The 21405-nt window shown below is 41.2% G+C and overlaps 1 protein-coding gene across 5 annotated transcripts in view; it reads left to right on the top strand.

Annotated features, from left to right (window-relative positions):
- nek1 (NIMA-related kinase 1) overlaps nt 1–20349 on the top strand; it is a 148880-nt gene extending 128531 nt beyond the window's left edge. For all 5 annotated transcript variants that reach the window (XM_072257636.1, XM_072257633.1, XM_072257634.1 and 2 more), the window contains 2 exons: nt 11346–11478; nt 19796–20349. In XM_072257636.1, the coding sequence (XP_072113737.1) occupies nt 11346–11478; nt 19796–19809 (147 nt within the window). In that variant the 3' untranslated portion in view covers nt 19810–20349. The remainder of the gene's footprint in view (nt 1–11345; nt 11479–19795) is intronic.
- Nucleotides 20350–21405: the final 1056 nt, after the last annotated feature.

Below are 21405 nucleotides of genomic sequence, written 5' to 3'. Positions count from 1 at the left end.
AGGAGAATGAAGTTATTGTTACTTCAGCACAAAAAAGCACAATGAGAGAAACAACCCAATAATTAAAAAGCCACAATAAATATCAATATATAAAATAGATTATATACATAGATTCAATGTACTGTATATCCATAAAGTGATGCTAGGCACAGGAGTGTTGTCAAGGTGACTCACAGGAGATGAAATAGTAGTGGATATGGAGGGGTGGATCAGCCTTACAGCTTGGGGAAAGTATCTGTTTTTTAAATTCTGGTGGTCCTGCACGGATGCTGTATCACCTCCTCCTTGAAAGGAGTGGGACAAACGTGTGTTCTCATGTGTTGCGACCATGATATGACCCAATACAAATTGTTAAAATGTTGACTTTATCTATAATTTTCATATGTTAAAACAGGGCCTAGAAGTGTTATATTTTCAGAAGAGGCGCACAGATTAGTCATGTATTGCTTCGTATAGTCATAGATAATTTCAGCACAGAATCAGGCTCTTCGGCCCATCTAGTCCATGCCAAACCACTTAAACTGTCTAGTCCCTTCGATCTACACCCAGACCATAGCCATCCATATCCTTACTATCCATGTACCTACCAAACTTGTCTTAAATATTGAAACCAAGCTCGCATGGAACACTTATGCTGGCAGCTCATTCCATACTCACGATCCACTGAGTGAAGAAGTTTCCCTTCTTGTTCCTCTTAAACTTTTCACCTTTCACTCTTAACCCATGGCCTTTAGTTGTAGTTCAACTCAACCTCAGTGGAAAAAGCCTGCATTTACCTTCTCTATACTCATAATTTTGTATACCTTGATCAAATCTCTTCTCAATCTTCTTAACCTTCCTTTGTGTGGAAGGTTAAGGCATGGGTTTGAGCTGAAAAGTTATCTCTGACAGACTATGGGGAAAAAAGAAGGAACTTCAACCTTGAAACAAAGATATGGAACATAACAACACAGTTCAGGCCCTTTGGCCCACAATGTTGTGCCAGCCATGTAACCAACTCTAAAATCAATCTAGTACTTCCCTCCTACGTAGCCCTCCATTTTTCTATCATCTTTGTGCCTATCTAAGAGTTTCTTAAATGCCCCTAAGGTATCTGCCTCTACCACCACCCCGGTAGGGTTTCCTAACACACAATACTGACAAAATTCACCTGTACCACCTCCAATCTTGACTACTGTATTTGTTGTTCCTGATGTGGCTTCCTCTGCATGAGATCAGATGCAGACTAGGTGATCATTTTGCAGAACATCTCTTCTCCATCCAGTGACCACCCTGAGCTCCCGGTTGCATGTCATTTCAATTCCCCATCCCATTCCCACAGTGAGCCATCCATCCTCAGCCTTCTCCATGACCAGGGCAAACTAGACTAACAGCACTTCGTATTCCATCTGGGTTTCTACAACCCGATGGCGTGAACATTGAATTTTCTAGTTTCAGATATCCTATACCTGCTCTCGTTCTTATCAAGAATCAATTTTATTCACCATATCCAAATATGAGGGATTTGCAGTGGTGTGTTAGTACCATATGTAACAAAAAACAACAGCATTCAACAATTATAAGAAAGAATTGTATAAAAAAAACTTTGAGGTTGAAGTACAGACATGGAATAAAATGTGAATAAATACCATCATATATTTACAATGTAAACAACATTGTAAGAAGTGGTTTGAAGTGTTTACAGTGCAGTGACTGAAGTAATAAATAGATAGAGGGGAGTGGGAGGTAACTAGAATGGTTGATCAGATTAATTGCCTGAGTGTAGAAACTTAGTCAGATGTTGTGAACCTTTTCTTTTAACAACCCTACAGCATATTCCAGCTTTTGGAAAAGGCAGTTTTGGAAAGGCTGGATGGGTAGTGTCCGCAATGATTTCTCCTGCCCGTTTCTTTGTCCTGGACACGTACAAGTCCTACAGTAAAGGTAGACTGCAGCCAATGACCTTTTCACCTGACCTGTTAGTTCGCTGTAGTTTATCTATACTCTGAGAGGATTCTGCACCAAACCAGACAGTAATGGTTGATGTGAGGATGCTTTCTATGATGGCAGTGTAGAATTCCACCAGTATGTTCTGGGCAAGTTAGGATTCAACCAACTGCTACAAAAAGTACATTCTCTGCCACGCCACTTGCCATTTCCCATCTTCCCTATTTTGTTCCCTCTCCCATATCTCCTTTCAGCATCGCCCCATCATCCATTTCCTCCTCCCCCCCCCCCAATCCCTCCTGGTTCTGTTCACTGAATCCCCCAAACTTTCCCATCTGCCCATTTCTCCATTAATTTCTCCTCTTACTTCCTACTATACATCAAATTCCAGTGCTGGTAGCCTTTGTTCTTCACCATCCTGCCTCAATCTCTACCTTCATCCTACTGCCCTTAAAAATGGCTTTAGCTGATGTTTTTCCTTCCCCTCCCCATTGTCTAATTCTAGTCAACGCTCATCTCCCTCTTGTCTCCCAGCTCTACCCATCCCCTCTCCCACCTAACTCTATCCGCCCAATAATCTTTCGTGCTTCCTCAGTCAGCTCACCTATCAACCTCCCTTTTCTCTTTTATATGAGCAGTCTTGACCAAAAATGTGGACAATTCCTTTCTCTCCTACAGGTGCTGCCTGACCCACTGGGTGCCTCAGGGATGAAATCAGGAAGTTGTTCTTGGCATGTGCAGTAGTAGAAATCTGGAATTCACCCTGCTCCTTCCTCATCCCCTACCAACATTTCCCCCCCCCCACCTCTTCCTCACTGAGGAAAAATAATGCTGTCACATTTTTATGTGTGAAGGTCTTTTGGGTTAGGTGGAGTTACGACACAATTCACTAAATCTGCTGGATAATTGGAGCAATCTCACAGACTGAAAGTTCTGCTCTTGCTCCTGTTTCCAACTGGATGAATGAAGATGTTAAAGATAGATTTGAGGGATATTTAATGATGTGTTAAATTCTTTCAGTAGTTCTGTAGGTGTGATGCATCTTGTTTCAGTTAATTTTCAAGTGGAAGGAGCCAAGATTTGAATTTGCTCCAAAGGAAATGTTTTGGAGTATCTCAAGGCTTAACACGCAAATTGGACATTAGAATCTTCAGAGCAAGTTAAGCTCACTTATGTTATATGTATGCGTTGGTCATTATCAATGTATTTTGTTATGCCAACATGTAGTTCAAAACAGAAACGTTTGCTAGTTGTCAGCATCAGTTTCTGATGCTGCCCTATCATTTTAAATTCATCTCAGCTTCTTTTAATTTCATAGTCTCAAAGTCATACAGCATAGAAACAGGCTCTTCATCCCAACCCATCCAATCAATCATAATGCCAGTCGTATCCCCTAAAACTTTTCTATCCATGTACCCCTCCAAAATTGTTTCAACTAGAAGTAGAAAATAGTTGTGTAAAGTGTAAGGGACCAAATTCCTTGGATAAATACGGCACATAAATTGCTTCTTAATTTGATTGGCTAATGTCTGGGGAGTCACTTTGGTATCAGATTATGTACATATTATTCCATCTCTTAACTTGGGTGAGCTCTCAGTTTCTGGTTCACTTCACCAGGAGCACTGTTTTGTTCTAGGCACTTGAAGGCTACATATTCTTGAATTTTTGCATTTTGGTGGTGTACTGTATAGCTACTGTATAATATGGGACTACTTTATATTGTAGGTACACATCGTTGCATGCGCTACTAGGCACGTATTGATCTGTCCATGTGTGTTCAGTTCGGTTTCAGTCAGTAAAGAACCCTGTTAACTTAGTTCCCATCTCCAGCGTTTTTATTTATAGCTTTGTTGTGTAACCCAGCCACATACACAACAAATTGGTGACGAGGTTAATGAACCTACATCGTACTGGAAAGCCATGTTTTAATTGATAACGACACTCAGAAGAAGAGCGCAAGGTACGAACCAAGGCAGAGTGAGGCCGCGAGTCTGAAAGGAAGCAGGAGTACAGCCGGGGTCGGGAACATCAGGAGACCAAGAGACACAGTCGGAGCTGCAGCACGTTCAGGCGAGACCACAACTGGCATTGAACCCCAGGGCTGAGGGTCTGCCTGCCCCAGAAGGGAGATAAAAAGGAGTGACACACACACATCTAGATGAAGTGCGTTCGTGACGCCAGCAAAAAGGTCACGTGAGTCAAGGAAAGGGGGAGAACGGGGCTTTATTACCTTAAACAGCTGCTGCTGGACCGTCGAGTCCATCCGTCTTCAGGCGTTTCATCTCCTAACCTTGAACAACCTCAGGATGGTGGGACAGCAGAAGGTGATCAGTCTTCTACCCCCGACGGTCAGACATCCAACTACTATCGTCCCTTCGCAGCCAAAGCTGTCTCTGCTGCTTGGGCCATGGTGTTAATGGCTCTCTTCCTGGTTCTCCCTTGTATCCCTAAGGCTGCCATCATCTTCCAGCATGACGTGGCGGGAAATCCTCTTGCCCCCACTTCAACAGGGAAATTCTACGTCTGCCAGCCTTGCCGTCTGCAGTCCACCACCAGAACTTTGTACCTCGCAAGCTTCCTCTCGTGAGTCTCTTGGCATCGGGTCTCCCATGGTACTGTTAGCTCTATCACCACGAGCTTCTTTGCACTGTCTGACAATAGTAGAACGTCTGGTCGAAGTGTGGTCTCTACTATTGGTGGGAACACCAGCTTTTTTTCAAGATGGACCTTCGTCTCCCAGTCCTGATGAAGTTTGGTTTTTGTGGTCCTTTTCCCTCTCTGTCTCCAAAGTGTGGGCAAGTGCTCTCAAAACCTGGTCGTATCTCCACCTGTACCGTCCCTGGGAAAGGGCAACCTGGCATGAAGAAAGAATATGCTCTAGGTTGGCTGGTTTCTGACACAGATGTCACGTTGGGTCTTCTGTTATTCCCCAGTTCCGCAGGTTTGTTGGAGTTGGTAGTACATTGTACACAGCCCTCAGTAAGAACTGGAGTTGGAAAGATGTATATTTCCATATGTCATCCCATCTCAACACTCTCTGTTCTGTTTCCCACTTTGTCCAGGTCCCTTGACTCCCCATCTCCACTGTTCACACATATCTAGCCGCCTCCTCTTTCTTCCTTATCTCCTGCTGGACCAAGTGCCGTCTGTCCTTGGGGTTGGCCTCCCAACAACCTGATTGTTGACTCGCATCCTAGGCCTTGTCTGCCCTTACACACTATTCCGACAACGTCTCTGTGGTGAATTCGCAACTCTGCTTCCTCTACCGCCTCTGCCGCCTTCCATTTGCTCCCTGTCTGTATCTTGACTCCTGCTTCACTGACCTTGTCATCCTTGGAGTCTTTGAGGGTCATGATGAGGCATGCTTTCCCTACCTTAAATTCCTCTACAACTGAGGAGAGGGGCAACCGGAGCTTTGCTGACTTGCTGTATAGCCCTGTTGAAGAGAAGCACTGCGGTACTCCAAACCACCTTCTCAGATACCGGTTTATCTTCTTCTCCATGCCCTTGATCCTTGACAGGGCGATGTCATACAGCATCATCGGCCACACTAGTCTGAGTAGGAGCCCATGTTGGAAAATCCATGCCTTAAACTTTCCTGGTAAACCAGCCTTTCTGTTCTTTGTTGCTCCAGGCATCTGTTGTTGTTGACATCCTTCAGGCTGTCATCATACCATTTCCCTAGGCACTTGATGAGGTTTCCTATGATAGACGGGATTTCTTCATCCTGGATCTTCAAGGTGAACTTCTGGGTAAGTTGGCCTTCCTTTATCACCAAACACCTTGATTTGGCAGGTTTAAATTTCATTTGCGCCCATGTGGCTGTCTCGTCCATTGCCTGGAGTACCCATCTGGCCTGGATGTGTGTTGTGGTTGTAATTGTAAGGTCATCCATAAATCCTCTGCTTGGCGGCTGTCTGATATTAGTGCTTGTCTTTGGCCCTCTGGTCTCTCTTTCCCCAGCCTCTATAAGTAGATTCATGGCCACGACGAAGAGGACTACTGATATAGTGCAGCCAGTCACAATACCCTTCTCTACTCGCTGCCATGATGTTACGTAGTCCTGCACGCTGAATCTTGGGTGAATCCCTTCAAAATAGCTTGCCAGGATCTTTACATTGAAAGAGTGGAGTTATATTGTGAGGCTAACGATGTTAATGATGAAAAGAAAGCCAGTGTCTTACTTAATATCATGGGAACAAAAACATACTGCCTGCTACGGAGCTTGTTAACCCCTGAAAAGCCAGCTGACAAAGCGTTCAAGCAAATAGTAGACACTCTCCAACAGCACTTAAATCCCAAACCGCTGGTCATTGCTGAAAGAGTTAAATTTCACAATCAGAATCAGACCAAAAATGAAAGCATATCTGAATTTTGTGCTGAATTGCGCAAAATATCAGAACATTGTCGATTTGGAGCTGGTCTATCGGACGCATTGAGGGACAGGTTAGTGTGTGGCATGTACTGTGAAACCACACAGAAGAAGCTTCTGGGTGAAAAAGACCTTACATTAGAGAAGGCGCTGAACATTGCAATACCAACGGAAACAGCCGCACGAGGTGCTTCCGAGATACAACAAAAATCTCTGGAATATGCCACAAATAAAACGTCACTGAACAGAAATGAAGAAAAGAAATGTTACTGTTGTGGGAACAGGTCCCATGACCCTGATGACTGTTGGTTTAAAGGCAAAGAATGCGGAAACTGTGGCAAACAGGGCCACATTGGCAGAGTATGCAAAGCTAGTAAACAGCAGGAAAAGGTCAAAATACAGAGAAACAAGAAACCCCAGGAAGGAAAATACAACAAGGTACACAAAATGAAAGAGGGCAATTCTGATGAAAACAAATCCAATGAAAGTGAATTGTCTTGTCTGCAACTTCACAGCATGAAAGCGACAGATGATCGAAGAGTAATGGATCACTCCACAAGTGGCGGAGGTGAGATTGAAAATGGAGTTGGACACAGGCTCAGCTTTAACAGTGATCTCTGTACATGACTACAAATGACTATTTTCGCACATAACCTCTGAAACGAACAAAACTACTAAAAACTTACACAGGACAGAAGGTGCATCCCAAAGGCAAAATTAAAGTGACAGTGACCTACGGAGACAAAACACAGCAGATGAAGCTCTATGAACTGAAAAATGGAGGACCACCGTTGCTGGGACGTGAGTGGCTCAGGAAAATTCAGTTGGATTGGCAAACCATCAAGGCACTAGATGTATCAACAAAAGAGGGCAGCTTGGCAGGGAAGATGTCCGCAGCTCTCCTCTCACCCATTGTCGACTATTACAATGACGAGGAGGAGCTAGACAGCATTGACAGGGAGACAGATATTGCCAATAAGCAGGATGATGAAGACTACCTGGAAGTAAAAGAGCAGATGTACCAGGAGAAATTGACATCTCTCAAAAGACAGCTACAGCAGTTACAGGAAGGCATTTTGCAGGAGGATCAGAAAAGGATGAAGAAACTAGATCAACAATATAAGGAAAGAATACGAAATACAGAGTTTTTTCTGCAACTGGAGACAGAACAAGTGGAAAGGAATTATATTAAAGAGAAGAAAGCAGCAGTGAAGGAATTTGAAGATAAAAAGATTGAGTTAGAAGAAAAGAAAAAGATTATTGAGAATGAGAGGCTAACAATGGAACTCACAGGAGATTCTATGGAGGTAAAGCCAATAATGACTAGGAAACTAAGGAGGAGACCTAATGACCCTGCTCCAATTACAGACAAAAGACGAAAACCTGTACCTGCACAGTTAAATTACTTGTTAACAGATGAACAGATAATGGAAGATCTGTGAACTCTCAATAAGCTTAAATCTCCGAAAAGACCAGCATCTCCATCTTCTCCTGAACAATTTCCTTGGGAAAGATCCATGAAAATTGGTCATCCCTTAAAATAAGCTCTTGGACAAAATCAATTCCATTCAAACAGAACAGCTTTCGCACAAGGTAAATCTTGAACTAATCATTCCCTCCATTGAGAATCATACACTTAATCCTTTGCAGGGAAGTTTCTTTTGCACGTACATATTTTGAATCCTCAGCTGATGTGTCTTGCTTTGCACAAAGAAGTTGGGAAACAGCGTCAAAACAGAGGTGAATTCTGGCAACAAACTGTAAGGTTTCTATTGTATTTTCACACTTGTGTCGAATGTGCATCTGAGGAATTCTCCCTCTTGAGCCAGACAGATAATCCTGCACGTAATCCTTAATGTCAGCAAAACTGTACTTTAACAACAGTTTAAGAACAATGGAACGAACAACAGGATTTTGATCAACTGCTTCATCAAACGGTGAAAGATTACTGGTAAAGTACTGTTCTTCCTGTGAGTCATTGGATTGCCCCGACTTTTGAGTAACTAGCAGAGACAGCAGATCACCAACCACTTCTTTAGTTGGTGGCAAGTCATCTTTGAAGCAGACTATGGAAACTAAAGCTACGAAAAATGCGTCACACCACTTGCGAAATATGACTAATTTTGCTACAGCTTCACTTATTTCTTCTGTTACTGCTGGTACATCATCTAGAGAAGTATGGCACAGTGGGCAGAGTCTCCCCCAGAGACTTGAGTTATAAATGGATCTTAGACCAAAAGTAAAAAAAAAGGCTTGTTATAATTTGATATTATTAAATTACTAAGTAAACAATTAGTAGGCGTTTGTATGTTAAGGGTAAACATATTTGTTTAGCGTAGAGCCCCAGTTAAAAAAAGTTGATGCACTATCAAAAAGGGAGGAGTGTACTGTGTAGCTACTGTATAATATGGGACTACTTCATGTTGTAGGGACACGTCATTGCATGCGCTATTAGGCACGTATTGATCTGTACGTGTGTGTTCAGTTCGGCTTCAGTCAGTAAATAACCCTGTTAACTTAGCTCCCGTCTCCAGTGTTTTTATTTATAGCTTTGTTGTGTAACCCAGCCACATACACAACAGGTGGCATACCCATTAGAAGCCAGTGCAATATATTTGATTAAGGATAAAGCAACCTCAACCATACTGAGAACTGTCAAAGGAGTTAAGTAAAAGGAGAAGAAACTGTACTTGCAGTATCTCATCCAGTTGCAAATGGCTTTTTCTCCCTCAAGCCTAATAATGTTATTTGAACAATGCATTAGGTATTTACTTTAACATTTACATTGTGAACCCTGTCTCAAATGCAAAGAAATGACTGGCCTATACTGTTCCAGTTTATGATACTGTCATTCATTTCTTCAAATTTATATATATTTAGTCCATAAGACTTTGGAGCAGAATTAGACCATTCAGCCCATTGAGTCTGCTCTGCCATTCCATCATGGCTGATATATTTTTCCCCTCAATCTCATTCTCCTGTCTTCTCATAACCGTTGACACCTTTTCTAATCAATAACCTATCAACTTTGTACCCAATGACTTGGCCCCACGTCTGTTTGAGCAATGAAGTTCACAGATTCGCCACCCCCTGTCTAAAGAAATTCCTCCTCATCTCTGTTCTGAATAGACATTTGTCTGAAAATTCTATTCACTAATGAACATCCAATACAAGTGTCTTTGGATATGCTCCGTGTGGTCTTGATTTAAAAGTGTGCCTTTGTAAACAGCCTAATGTGTAGAGAATGGCACATTAAATATCTGCTTTTCATTCAAATGTTAAACATTCTAGGGATATTTTAGTTGTTGATTGGCAAGTTGCCTTAATTTAGGTTTGGATTAATTTATTTATCACAAGTACATCGAAACATACAGTGAAATGCATCATTTGGGTTATCAACCAACACAACCTAACAATATGATGGAGGCAGCCCACAAGTGTCATCACACAATCTGACACCAACATAGCATGCCCACAATTCTGATTGAAGTTGGTAAAATTCACATTTCTAAATGGACAAAATGAAATACCCTTAACAGAGTCAACATCTCTCAACATCACAGCTGTTCAGTTCTTAAAATGTGAGAATTATCATAACATGTGAAGTGAATTTTTATGTTTATATTCATTCCTGTGAACTGCATTTATTGTGCATCTGTTAGTCCACTTTTGAAGCTGCTGATGGTACTCCAAAGATCCACGCCAGGACTACCAGATTCAAAACCAGTAACTTTCCCCAGGTGGTAAGGCTGATCCTCCACCTACTAACCCTCCCCTTCACACCCCCCCACCACCACTACTTTATCATTTCTTGTCAGTCATCTCATGTACAGATATTTCTGTACTAAGTGTCACTTCATGGACAAGCAATCAATCTATGTACAGGTGCACATTCCTTTATCCGAAATTCTGAAATTCAAAAAGCTCCGAAAACCGAATTTTATTTCGCCAACAGCTGACGTCAGTCAGGTGTGATGTGGCAGCACTAGCAGAGGCCGCCAGATGTCAGTTGTGGCTCAGCGCTCGTACTGGTTACACGTGCATTTGCTGTTCACTGATGTTTTGTGTTCACTGTTGACTTTGTGTTTAATTTCACTGTGAAAATGTCAAAAAGAGCTGCAGATACCCCTGTGGGTAACAATGAGAAAAAGAGAAGGAAGCATCTATCATTATCAATAACGCAGAAAGTGGAGTTATTACAGAAGCTTGATCGTGGTGTGTCTGTGCAGCATCTTACTGAAGAAAGTAGTCGGAACTACCACTGTATATGATTTAAATCAACAGAAAGACAAGTTACTGAAGTTTTATAGTGACAGTGACGTTCTACATTTATTCCAATAAGTCATTTACCATGTGTTTGATTTGGTTCGTTTGAAGCTGTATATTTTTATGTTTTATTGAATGATTTTGTTGGAAATAAAATTTTTTCTTGTCATTATTCCCTAAACAATACAGTATAGCAATTATTGACATAGCATTTACATTGTATTAGGTATTAAGTAATCTAGAGATGATCTAGAGAGGATGTGCATAGGTTTGGTGCGCCGCCGGGTCCTAAGGTCCACTGCACTGAGCCAAGTTAAATAAGGGACTTGAGCATACGTCTGAAATCCGAAAAATCCTGAATTCCGAAATGCAACTGGCCCCCCGAGGATTTCAGATAAGGGATTGTGGACCTGTATAAAAGCTATCTTATGTATTTATATTTATTCTGTTTTATTAAATCATTGTTTTCTCTATCTCGTCAGATGCATCAGATCTGGAGTAATAATTATTTCACTCTGCTGTACACGTGCACTGGAAATGACGTTAAACAATCTTGAATCTGCAATGTTTGGGTTGTGAATATATATGTATCTATTGGTAATCAGCAAAGGATCTTCCTGGCTCTTGGAGCATGTCACCTCAACCAATGAAGCCATTGATAAACAGTACTCTTATGCAAGTGCATCATTTGCCTTGCCACCAATAACGGCTATTTAAATTGCTTTCTGTATCTGTTGTGTGTGGGATAAACTATTTAAATAAATCATTTTGTTTGGAGCAGGCAATACATGAAGATGAAGATGAAAACATTGACCTAGGCACTCCTATAGTCCAAGTCATTCTGGGTCCTCAGTTTGAGCACTTGTATTCGAAAATCCTGCACCTTGTCATGGCAGATGGAGCCTATCAAGAAGGCAAGTCTCTCTTTGTTTCTGTTTTACAAGAAGCTAATTTTCAATGTAACTTTCTAGAGATGAGAGCAATTTATATCTAACTCAACATGTAACCCTTACAGGCAATTCTTTAAATATTTAATACTATTTTCAGAATGATGTTGTGCTGGATATGTACCACAAGCACGTTGCCCTGGGGTTCCTGTGTCTTTATTGAGACAGTAACTTTCTCTTTTAAATACAGAGTAATTATAAGCATTTGTAATCATCCTTTTACATTAGTTTTCTTTTGCGCTCCATTCATGAACAATAAAACAATAAATTTACTGATTCTTGCATCTGAAAATTAGAGATATTTACAATCTTTGGGTGTGTGGAAAAACATACAGTGGAAAGCTCTTCTGTCTTTGCATTTGGATTGCTCCTTAAAATCTTCACTGGGTTCTAATACTATGTAGTAGATACCTTCCCTACACACTGCATCTGCAAAGACTGGTATACTTTGTGCATGTTTGGAAAGGCTGATAAGCAAGATATTTCCAATTTAAACTAAATTTATATCCATTTAGGTTTACAATACTGACAATAAATACCCAACTAAATCTCATATACAGTTACATAAACTATACAAGTTTAACTAGAATGTGATTTTTCTAAATCCCACTTCTCCATTGCTGCTTCAGACATGATAAGTACATTGTTTGGTTTTAAAAATGCATGCTGATTTTTAAATGTTTTAAGTTAATTATGTAATTTTGTTCCACTTTCATGCCATTTGATCCCACTCCTTTGTCATTCTGATTTCTTCACTATCTTAATGGATCTTTACTATCCCACCCCACCACAGTAGAAAACTTTCTTGACATCTCTGTTCTTGCTCCCATTCTGTTTTTCATTTCTACTGTAAGCCAATTGTTAAACGCCTCCATTTCCAGGAATCAGAACAAATTGCCTAACCTCTAGCTTGTGCAGTTGATGAAAATGGTCTCTTGGCAACCAAGACTTCTCTTTGAAATGCTCAAAATAAGCAAGGGAGCCTCCCATTCAGATTGCTGGTGACCTCTAATCTCTCCACGTTATCTTCTATGTACTTGTTAATGGCTTTCAAATTCTGATTAATAGCGACTGAAGCGAGCCACCCCCACTACCACCCTGCTAAGATGTGCTATTGGTGCACAGAGTGGCTGCAGTAAATTAATGGATTTTTTCTGTACTTCATGTCTTGGGAAGAAAAGCACAATCTCAGCTCCTGCAGTTTCAATCACTGCCTTTTCATAAAAGGCTTTTCACTCACTTCATCTCATTGCTAAATTGGCAAACTCTGCAATATCTCTGCACGTCTGGCAGCTACAAACCTCTTGCATTTTTCGTTTTCTCAAACCCAGCTGCTTGTCTACCCCCACCGTTGTGCTTCGTGAATAAAAGCCCTTGGAGAAACTCCACTGGGAATGCCCCAAATGTTCCGGGATTGGCTGTACCCCAGAAAAGGCCATGGAGATTCAAGGATATGATTTGCTCGCACGTTATCAGTTTCACTGCAAGGGATGTCATTCAAACGAGTTACAGCAGCACTTAACTGCAGTCATAAAAGCACTCAAAGCACAAAGCACATCGGTGTATATCATTGAAATGAAAGGACGCAGATTAATTCCTTTGAGTGCTGAATATCTTTTGGAAGTTGCATATTTGTTAACTGCCAAATATGTGTTATCTCTTAGTTTGTGGTCGGTGGAGTTTTTACATAGAACGTAGAACAGCAACTGGCCCTTAGGCCCACAGTATTGTTTTGAACCAAATAAATTAGTAATTAAATGTCCTGCTAAACTCATCCCTTCTGACCACACAATGTCCATATCCTTCTATTTTCCTCACACTTATGTGCCTGTCTGAATGTTTCTTAAAAGTTCCTGATGTATCTGCCTCTACCACCACCCCAGGCATTGCATTCCAGGCATCCACCATTCTCTGTTTGGGGGAAAAAATCCTTGCCTCTCACATCTCCTTTAAAAATACCCCCTCTCAACTTAGACATTTCAACGCTGGCAAAAAAGATGCTGTCTGTCTACTCTATATATGCCTCTCATAATCTTATAGACCTCTATCAGATCTCCCCTCAGCCTCTGCCACTCCAGAGAAAACAACCCAAGTTTGTCCAACTTTTCGCTATAGCAGATGCCCTGTAATCCAGGCAGCATCCTGGTAAACCTCTTCTGCACCCTCTCCCTCATCCTTCCCAACCAGACCAGAACTGTATGTAATACTCCAGTTTTGTATTGTAAATAAATAAGATTACTTTTCAAAGTGGATGAGGGGTGTAAATAGGGTAAAAACAAGCAAGCTTTTTCCACTGAGGTTGGGTGAGACTAGAACTAGAGGTCATAGGTTAAGGGTGAAAGGTGAAATGTTTAAGGTGTATCTGAGGTGGAACTTTCCTCAGAGGATGGTGAGAGAGGGGAACAAGCAGCCAGCAGAAGTGGTAGATGCATCTTTGATTTCAATATTTAAGAGAAGTTTGGATAAGGGGTATGGAGAGCTATGATTCAGCTGCAGGTCAACAGGACTAAGCAGAATAATAGTTTGTCACAAACTCGATTGGCCAGTGGACTGTTTCTGTGCTGTAGTATTCTGTCTCAGTAACTCTGTGGAACTTGCCAAATTTGAGGCAGCCTCAGAGTCGGGTTCATTATCACTGACTTCTTTAATGTGAAGTTCTTGTTTTGCAGCAGCAGTACGTGCAGAGATATAAAAATTACAGGAATAATAAGGTAGTGTTCATGGACCATTCAGAAATTTGGTTACAGAGGGGAAGAAGGTGTTCCTTAATCATTGAGTTGGGTCTCTGTACCTTTCTGAAGTCGGTAATGAGAAGAGGACACATCCCGGATGGTGAAGGTCTTCATTGATGCATTCTGCCTTTGTAAGGCACTGCATCTTGAATGTGCCACCGATGGTGGGGACTGTTGGCCCAAGAAGACCATTTGGGGCTAAAGTAATTAGGAAGGAATGAGGAATAGAAACATGTATTACTAAGAATTTAGATGAAGTAGTTCAGGAGATGGTTCATACAGAACATAGGAGGGACACACAAAATGCTGGAGAAACTTGGCAGGTCGGGAGGCATTTATAGAGGGAATTGAACAGTCAATGTTTTGGGCTAAGGCTTTCAGGATTGGAAGGAAGTGGGGAGAAGCTAGAATAAAGAGTAAAGGGGAAGAACACAAGCAGTGAATAGGTCAATCTGGTTAAGGGGAGGGTGTCTGAAAGGGAATGATATGAGAAGCTGAGAGATGATAGATGGAGGGGCTAATGAAGGAATCTGATAGGAGAGGAAAGTGGACCATGGAACAAAAGGAAGGAGCCAGGGAATCGTTGAAAAGTAGGAAACCTGTGGGAGGTGATGGGCAGGGGAGGGGACATGAAAGAATGAGAGGGCCATCAGAATGAGAGAAAAACAAGGTGGTGGGCTAGAAAACAAGGAAAATAGAGGGGAGTGGTAACCGGAAGTTGGAGAAATCAATGCCCCAGCAACTGCAGAATCTTTTGTGTCCCATATAGAATATAGGCCAGTTGAAACTAATTTCTGTGCTGTGAATTCTATATAAATTATATGGGCAAAAGTAGTTGTTTAAAATTAGTTAAGAGCTTAAATTGATATCAGGCACTGAACCCACCTGAAATGTCCCAGCAACTAAAAGAAGGAATACAGTATCTCACTTTCAGGCAGCAGATCTGTTCTACATTTGCTGGTTTCAGACATTGTTTTTGCTGCAGTGCCATTTTCGAGCTGGAAAAGTAACTGAATCCACTTTTTCCCCTGAAATATTTTCTCTCCTGTTGCTCCTAGGGGAGCAGTGTTTTTAAAATATTAAGTATATCATTTCCAAATGGCTGGTTTCCACCAAAATGCAAAAGCTTAACTGTTTCCTTTTCCCTTTTTTAATGTGGAACACTTGCATAACCCGAAGCTTACTGTTTGGGAACTAAATCAGCTGAAGTGTTAAAACTAATATTTTACTTGAGTGGTGTAGCTTTCCTTTTCAGTCTCACAAGTACTTCTATTTGCTTCACTGCAAGTGTAGAATGTTGGATGTACATATCTGTCTGTCTTTACTGGACCTCAGTTTAATTAATTTCATCACAGGCTGATTGAGGTTTTTGTTTGTACATTGTGAGGGTTGATGGGACTGTTGTAAGAAGAGAGATAAAGTTGATTACACTGTGTTCAAGAAGGGTCCTGAAGAAAGGTCTTGGCCTGAAATGTCGACTGTTTGTTCATTTCCATAGGTGCTGCCTGACCTGCTGAGTTCCTCCGGCATTTTGTGTGTGTTGCTTTGGATTTCCAGCATTTGCAGACTTTCTTGTGCTTACACATTAGTACAACAGATGGACTCTTGGCCTCAATCTGCCTTCTTATGGCCTAGCACCTTACTGACTGCCTTCACTGCACTTTTCTAACTGGCATACTATATCCAGCATTCTGTTATTGTTTGCCCTTGTTACTAATCCCAATGAGGAGTTGGTACAATAATGTTATCTTTGAATTTAAACAATAATTAATCTAATAAGTGTTTAACTTGAGCTCATGATGATAGTAGATCATTTCAAGTGCTGATCATTTTATTGGCATGCAAGAATTCAATGTTAGTTTCAAATATTGATCAGAATCAACGAAGTTAACACAAATCAAAAAGCAAGTGGAAAATGGACACGGATTAGAGGAACAGCACTTCATATTCTGCCTTGTTAGGTTTTAACCTAATGGTGTGAACATCAAATTCCCTAACTTGTGGTAACCACTTCTGTCGCTTCTACCCTTTCCTCTTCCACCTGATCCATCTGGCCCCTATCGCCTTATCTCTTCCCCTCTCCATTGGCCCAACATCCACACTGTTCCAACAGGTTCCCCTCCCACCTTATTCCATGTTCCACTGTCCTGTCCTGTTAGGTTCCATCCTTTTCAGCCCTTTGGCACTTCCACCCATCACATCCCACCCAGCCTCTGACATCATTCCCACTCTCCTCCCTCCTTCATCTGCTATTTTAGAACAATATAGCACAGTACAGGCCCTTTGGCCCACTAGGTTGTGCTGAACATTTAAAATCATTCTTGCCCTTCCCTCACCCAGTTGCCCCCTCTCACATTGATCCATCCATCAACACCGAGTTCTTGCTCCATCCACCCTTTCCCTCCAACTTGCTATACCAGCTATCTCCCATCTTCCTTTCTAGTACAGATTCAATTCAACTCAAGTTTAATTGTCATTCAACCACGTAGGAATACTCATGAACACAGCCAAACAAAACAGCATTACTGTGGGGTCAAGATGCAAAACATAGTACAATAGTCACACACACAGCAAAGCACACACAAGACAGCAAGCACAAATGGCATCGCAGTTGCACAATAAAAGAGCCTAAAACTCGCTCCATAAGTCTACAATCAACCACAATAGTCATAGTCATAGTCATACTTTATTGATCCTGGGGGAAATTAGATTTTCCTTACAGTTACTCCATAAATAATAAATAGTAATAAAACCATAAATAGTTAAATAGTAATATGTAAAGGATGCCAGGAAATAAGTCCAGGACCAGCCTATTGGCTCAGGGTGTCTGACCCTCCAAAGGAGGAGTTGTAAAGTTTGATGGCCACAGGCAGAAATGACTTCCTATGACGCTCTGTGTTGCATCTTGGTGGAATGAGTCTCTGGCTGAATGTGCTCCTGTGCCCAACTAGTACATTATGTAGTGGATGGGAGACATTGTCCAAGATGGCATGCAACTTGGACAGCATCCTCTTTTCAGACACCACTGTGAGAGAGTCCAGTTCCATCCCCACAACATCACTGGCCTTACGAATGAGTTTGTTGATTCTGCTGGTGTCTGCTACCCTCAGCCTGCTGCCCCAGCACACAACAGCAAACATGATTGCACTGGCCACCACAGACTCGTAGAACATCCTCAGCAATAGAGCTTGTATTTAGCCGATTGAACACTGGAGTGGGCCACACCAACTCCAGCCTGGACGTGCGCCACACCATCCCCAGTGGAGCGCACTGGCTCCATTGTCTCTCTCAGGCAACACCGTGGCTTGAGGCCTAGTTCTCACATACAAGATAACAAGCACATATAGAATATGAGTAAAATTGAATCACACAAAATATATGGAGCACACTGGCTTCGACACCTCTCTGCTGGCAGCTATAAACAGGCGACACCGTGGCTTGAGGCCCAATCCTCACTGTGACCAGGGCCACGCAGCTCCCCCGCCTTCCGCCCCTGCTCTCAGCTAATAAATCAATGAGTCAAACTTGCAACATTCCAATTTAACAATGTCCAAAAGGGTCTTGTCATCCAAAACATCAACAGTCCATGTTCCTTCATAGATGCTGCCTGACCCGTTGAGTTCCTCCAGTGTCTCTGTGTTGCTCCATGTCAATTTTGTTGATACCTTAATTATCTTTGAATATAGAGAAATTAATTATGAAGTGCTCCAATTCACTATTCAATGCCGAGTAAGCTTAATATATTTTCCCTGATCTTTCATCATCCTGTTTCACTAGAATCCTATGCAATCTTTTATTATTACTTCTCCTTAATCTACACAGCTCATTTCAATACTCCATGATCTCAACCAGCACTTAAAACCCTTTTCCAAGGAGTATGTGACTTTCTTCTCCAATCTACCTCATGTTTTAACATGCAGTTACAATCAAAATATAAAGAAAAACTTGAAAACTTCTTAATTACAGGAATCAAAGCTGAATCCTTTGATATGAGCTTCTTCCTCACCTGACAGCCATTATTCCATACCTCCCCCCCCCCTCATTTTTTTTAATACTAGCTATCCCCCCTCTATCTTTCCAATCCTGATAATGGGTCTCAATCTAAAATATTGCCTGTACATTCCATCCATAGATGCTACTTGACCTGCTGAGTTCCTCCAGCATTTTGTGTGTTGCTCAAGAGCGAAAAGCATTGTAACCACTGAGAGCCACGGGAAAATGTAGAGTAAATTTATTTTCGAATATTCTATGTCACCATTTTCTTGCCGGCATTCACAGTAGAACAAATAAATACAATAGAATCAGTGAAAGACTACACACAAACACTGACAACTAAGCAATGTACAAAAGAAAACAAACTGTCCAAATACAAAAAAAAGGCAGATAGACACCTTTAAAGTCCTTGACAATGTAGTACAGAGACTGCAGTAACAGATAGAAGGGGGTGGGGATAACTAGAATGGTTGATCAGATAAACTGCCTGGGGAATATACTTTAAGATGGTGTGAACTTTCTGTGCAATCAGTTCAGAGTAAGCTGGTTCAGGAGCCTGAATGTTCCTGATCCTGGTTGTGTGGCTCCTGTACCACCTCCATGCTGGCAGCAGTGAGAAGAGAGCATGGCCAAGATAATGGGAGTCTTGATGACTGAGTTTGTGTAAACAGTGAGGTTTAATGCTGTTTCTGTGTAACATTTCTGAGTTAGCAACAATATTCCCTCTAATCTACAGACCAACCATCGCTCTGAGCAGGAAATTTTTACACGCCCTGAAAAGTGTGCTGTCCTTTAAATGTGTTTTTTTTTAATATGCACATCAAGCAATCACAAACCACCACTCACAGCACATGTAGATGATGTCAGGCAATCAAAACAACCGACAGGCAAAATGGCAAAAGTAAAATGTTTTGACTAGATGATGTCGGCATTCAGTGGGCTGGCAGTTTATTGACAACAGCTACCGACTTTCATTTTGTGTTTCTTGTTACAATTTATAACAGCGTTGTAACTTGAAACACTGACAATGTAAATACATTGAAGCTCTAAAGTGTTTCAAAGGTTATTGTATGTTGATTAGAAAATTTATGGATTATCTTCACTAACATAATTGCTGAGTATTTCGATTATTTTAACATAGATTTCACAATTATATTACCATCTTCTCAAAATTGTAGTAACATAATTTCTGAATTATATTAGTGTCATATAAAAGGAAGTTCCAGCTACGTGGCAACAAAGGCTACGTGCCAGGGAGCATCTCAGTTACTGCATGGCCATGCACCTGCACAGCTTAGAGAGAACAGTGCTGTGTTCAGCACTCCAGATGTGATGTCTTGGGCAGTATATCCAGAACCAATGAAAGACTGGAGAAAGGGGACATTTCCACCCACACTCAAACTGGTGCTTCAGCATCCATAATCTGTCATGTAATTTGTGTTTGCTTTGCTAATGTTAATTTTTAACATTATGTAGGGGAATGATGGGGGAATGTTTTGATGACTGACTTACTGCATTTTGCATCAAAAATCAAATCCATCATGTTATTTGTTTTGCAGACAATGATGAATAAGAATCAGTTCCTTGGGACCTGTCTACTGTGGATGTTTTAACTCTCAAGCCTACACTATCTTTTGAGCAACTCGTGTGGATACAAGTTAAAACACGCGGCATAAATGAGTCTGCATGGATTTGGTGCAAGGACAGTTTTATTTTATGCTCCTTTCCCCAGAGTTCCATTTTACCTTTTTAATGTGGCATAGGCTTTCTGCAGAGTTTTACATTTTGTAAGTATTGGTGTTGCTGCTAAAAAAAAATACTGCATATAATACAGAAGTCTCTGACCAAAGTTTGCCCTTGAGTATCATATATTGACGAGGTAGAAAAATTGGAATGTTATGAAATCTGGTACAGCTTGAATGCTGCAATTTTTCATTTGCATTCTATAACAGGAGGTGACCTGTTGTGCAGGAATCCCATCCACCAATCAGAATTTACATGCTGCAAGACACTAACATGAACATATACTTGTAAGTTGTAATATAGATGCAGTTTCTTGTACAGTACTTCCAAGTACAAAGTTCACATAAATGTATTATACCTTTATAATGATTAGGAATAAAGATTCTTTTATACATTAAAAAATTGCACATTGATTTATTCTTAAACAAGAAGATTGTTGAATTTCATTACCACAAGATGGACATATGTCCTGTTGCTTTTGTTCAGCAATCCACAATTTATGATGTACACACTTTGAATTATAAGCAGGAAGACAATTTGGGACTTTCTCCAGAGCACTCCTACAAACTGATCTGCTGGATTTGATTTGTGCTTGTTTCAAAGTGGAGGTATCGCAGTTGTCCATCATGATTTTGGTGGGGAAACATGGTGACAAAGATGTTTCTCAATAGCCATCCGTGAAGAGGAATAAGCAATTGACTTTTCAGTTTGTGACCCTATATCAGAACTGGCTGAGTTCTCCAGCTTTTTATGTGTGTTACTCTGTTTTTCCAGCATCTGCAGAATCTCTTGTATTTATGATGCAGTTTCTCAGCCTTTTTCAATAACGCTTATGGGAGAACATATGTTCCTGTGAAGGACTGTTGGTTTCCATCAAACCATATCCCACCTGAGTGATTCCATTTGGAGGGAATGAATGTTAAGTGTGAAAGCCAATATCAAAAACAGTAAGTGCTATAAATTTTCTTGAAACTTGTCATTGCTAAGTTGATCAAAGTGCCACACAGTTAATGAAGTGGATAATTCTAGAGGTCACTTTCTGTTTAGTCACCTGAGACATAGATTTATCTCTTTCTATGACTTGTAAGGGTTTCAAATTGTTTTCTAGTTAGTGTACTTACGTGGGTGTGTGGTGCATGGCCAAGTGGTTAAGGTGTCAGTCTAGTGATCTGAAGGTTGCTAGTTCGAGCCTTGGCTGAGGCAGCGTGTGTCCTTGAGCAAGGCATTTAACCACACATTGCTCTGGGATGACACCGGTGCCAAGCTGTATGGGTTCTAGTGCCCTTCACTTGGACAACATCGGTAGTGTGGAGAGGGGAGACTTGCAGCATGCTGCCGGTCTTCCATACAACCTTGCCCAGGCCTCAGTCAACATCGAAAATCAATGGACAGCCGAAGAAGACTTATGTAGGCACTGCTGTAATTT

Source organism: Mobula birostris, chromosome 5, assembly GCF_030028105.1.
Source record: "Mobula birostris isolate sMobBir1 chromosome 5, sMobBir1.hap1, whole genome shotgun sequence".
Classification (NCBI taxonomy): Eukaryota; Metazoa; Chordata; class Chondrichthyes; order Myliobatiformes; family Myliobatidae; genus Mobula; species Mobula birostris.
The sequence above is the reverse complement of the archived record's forward strand: the minus strand, read 5'-3'. Positions and strand labels throughout refer to the sequence as shown.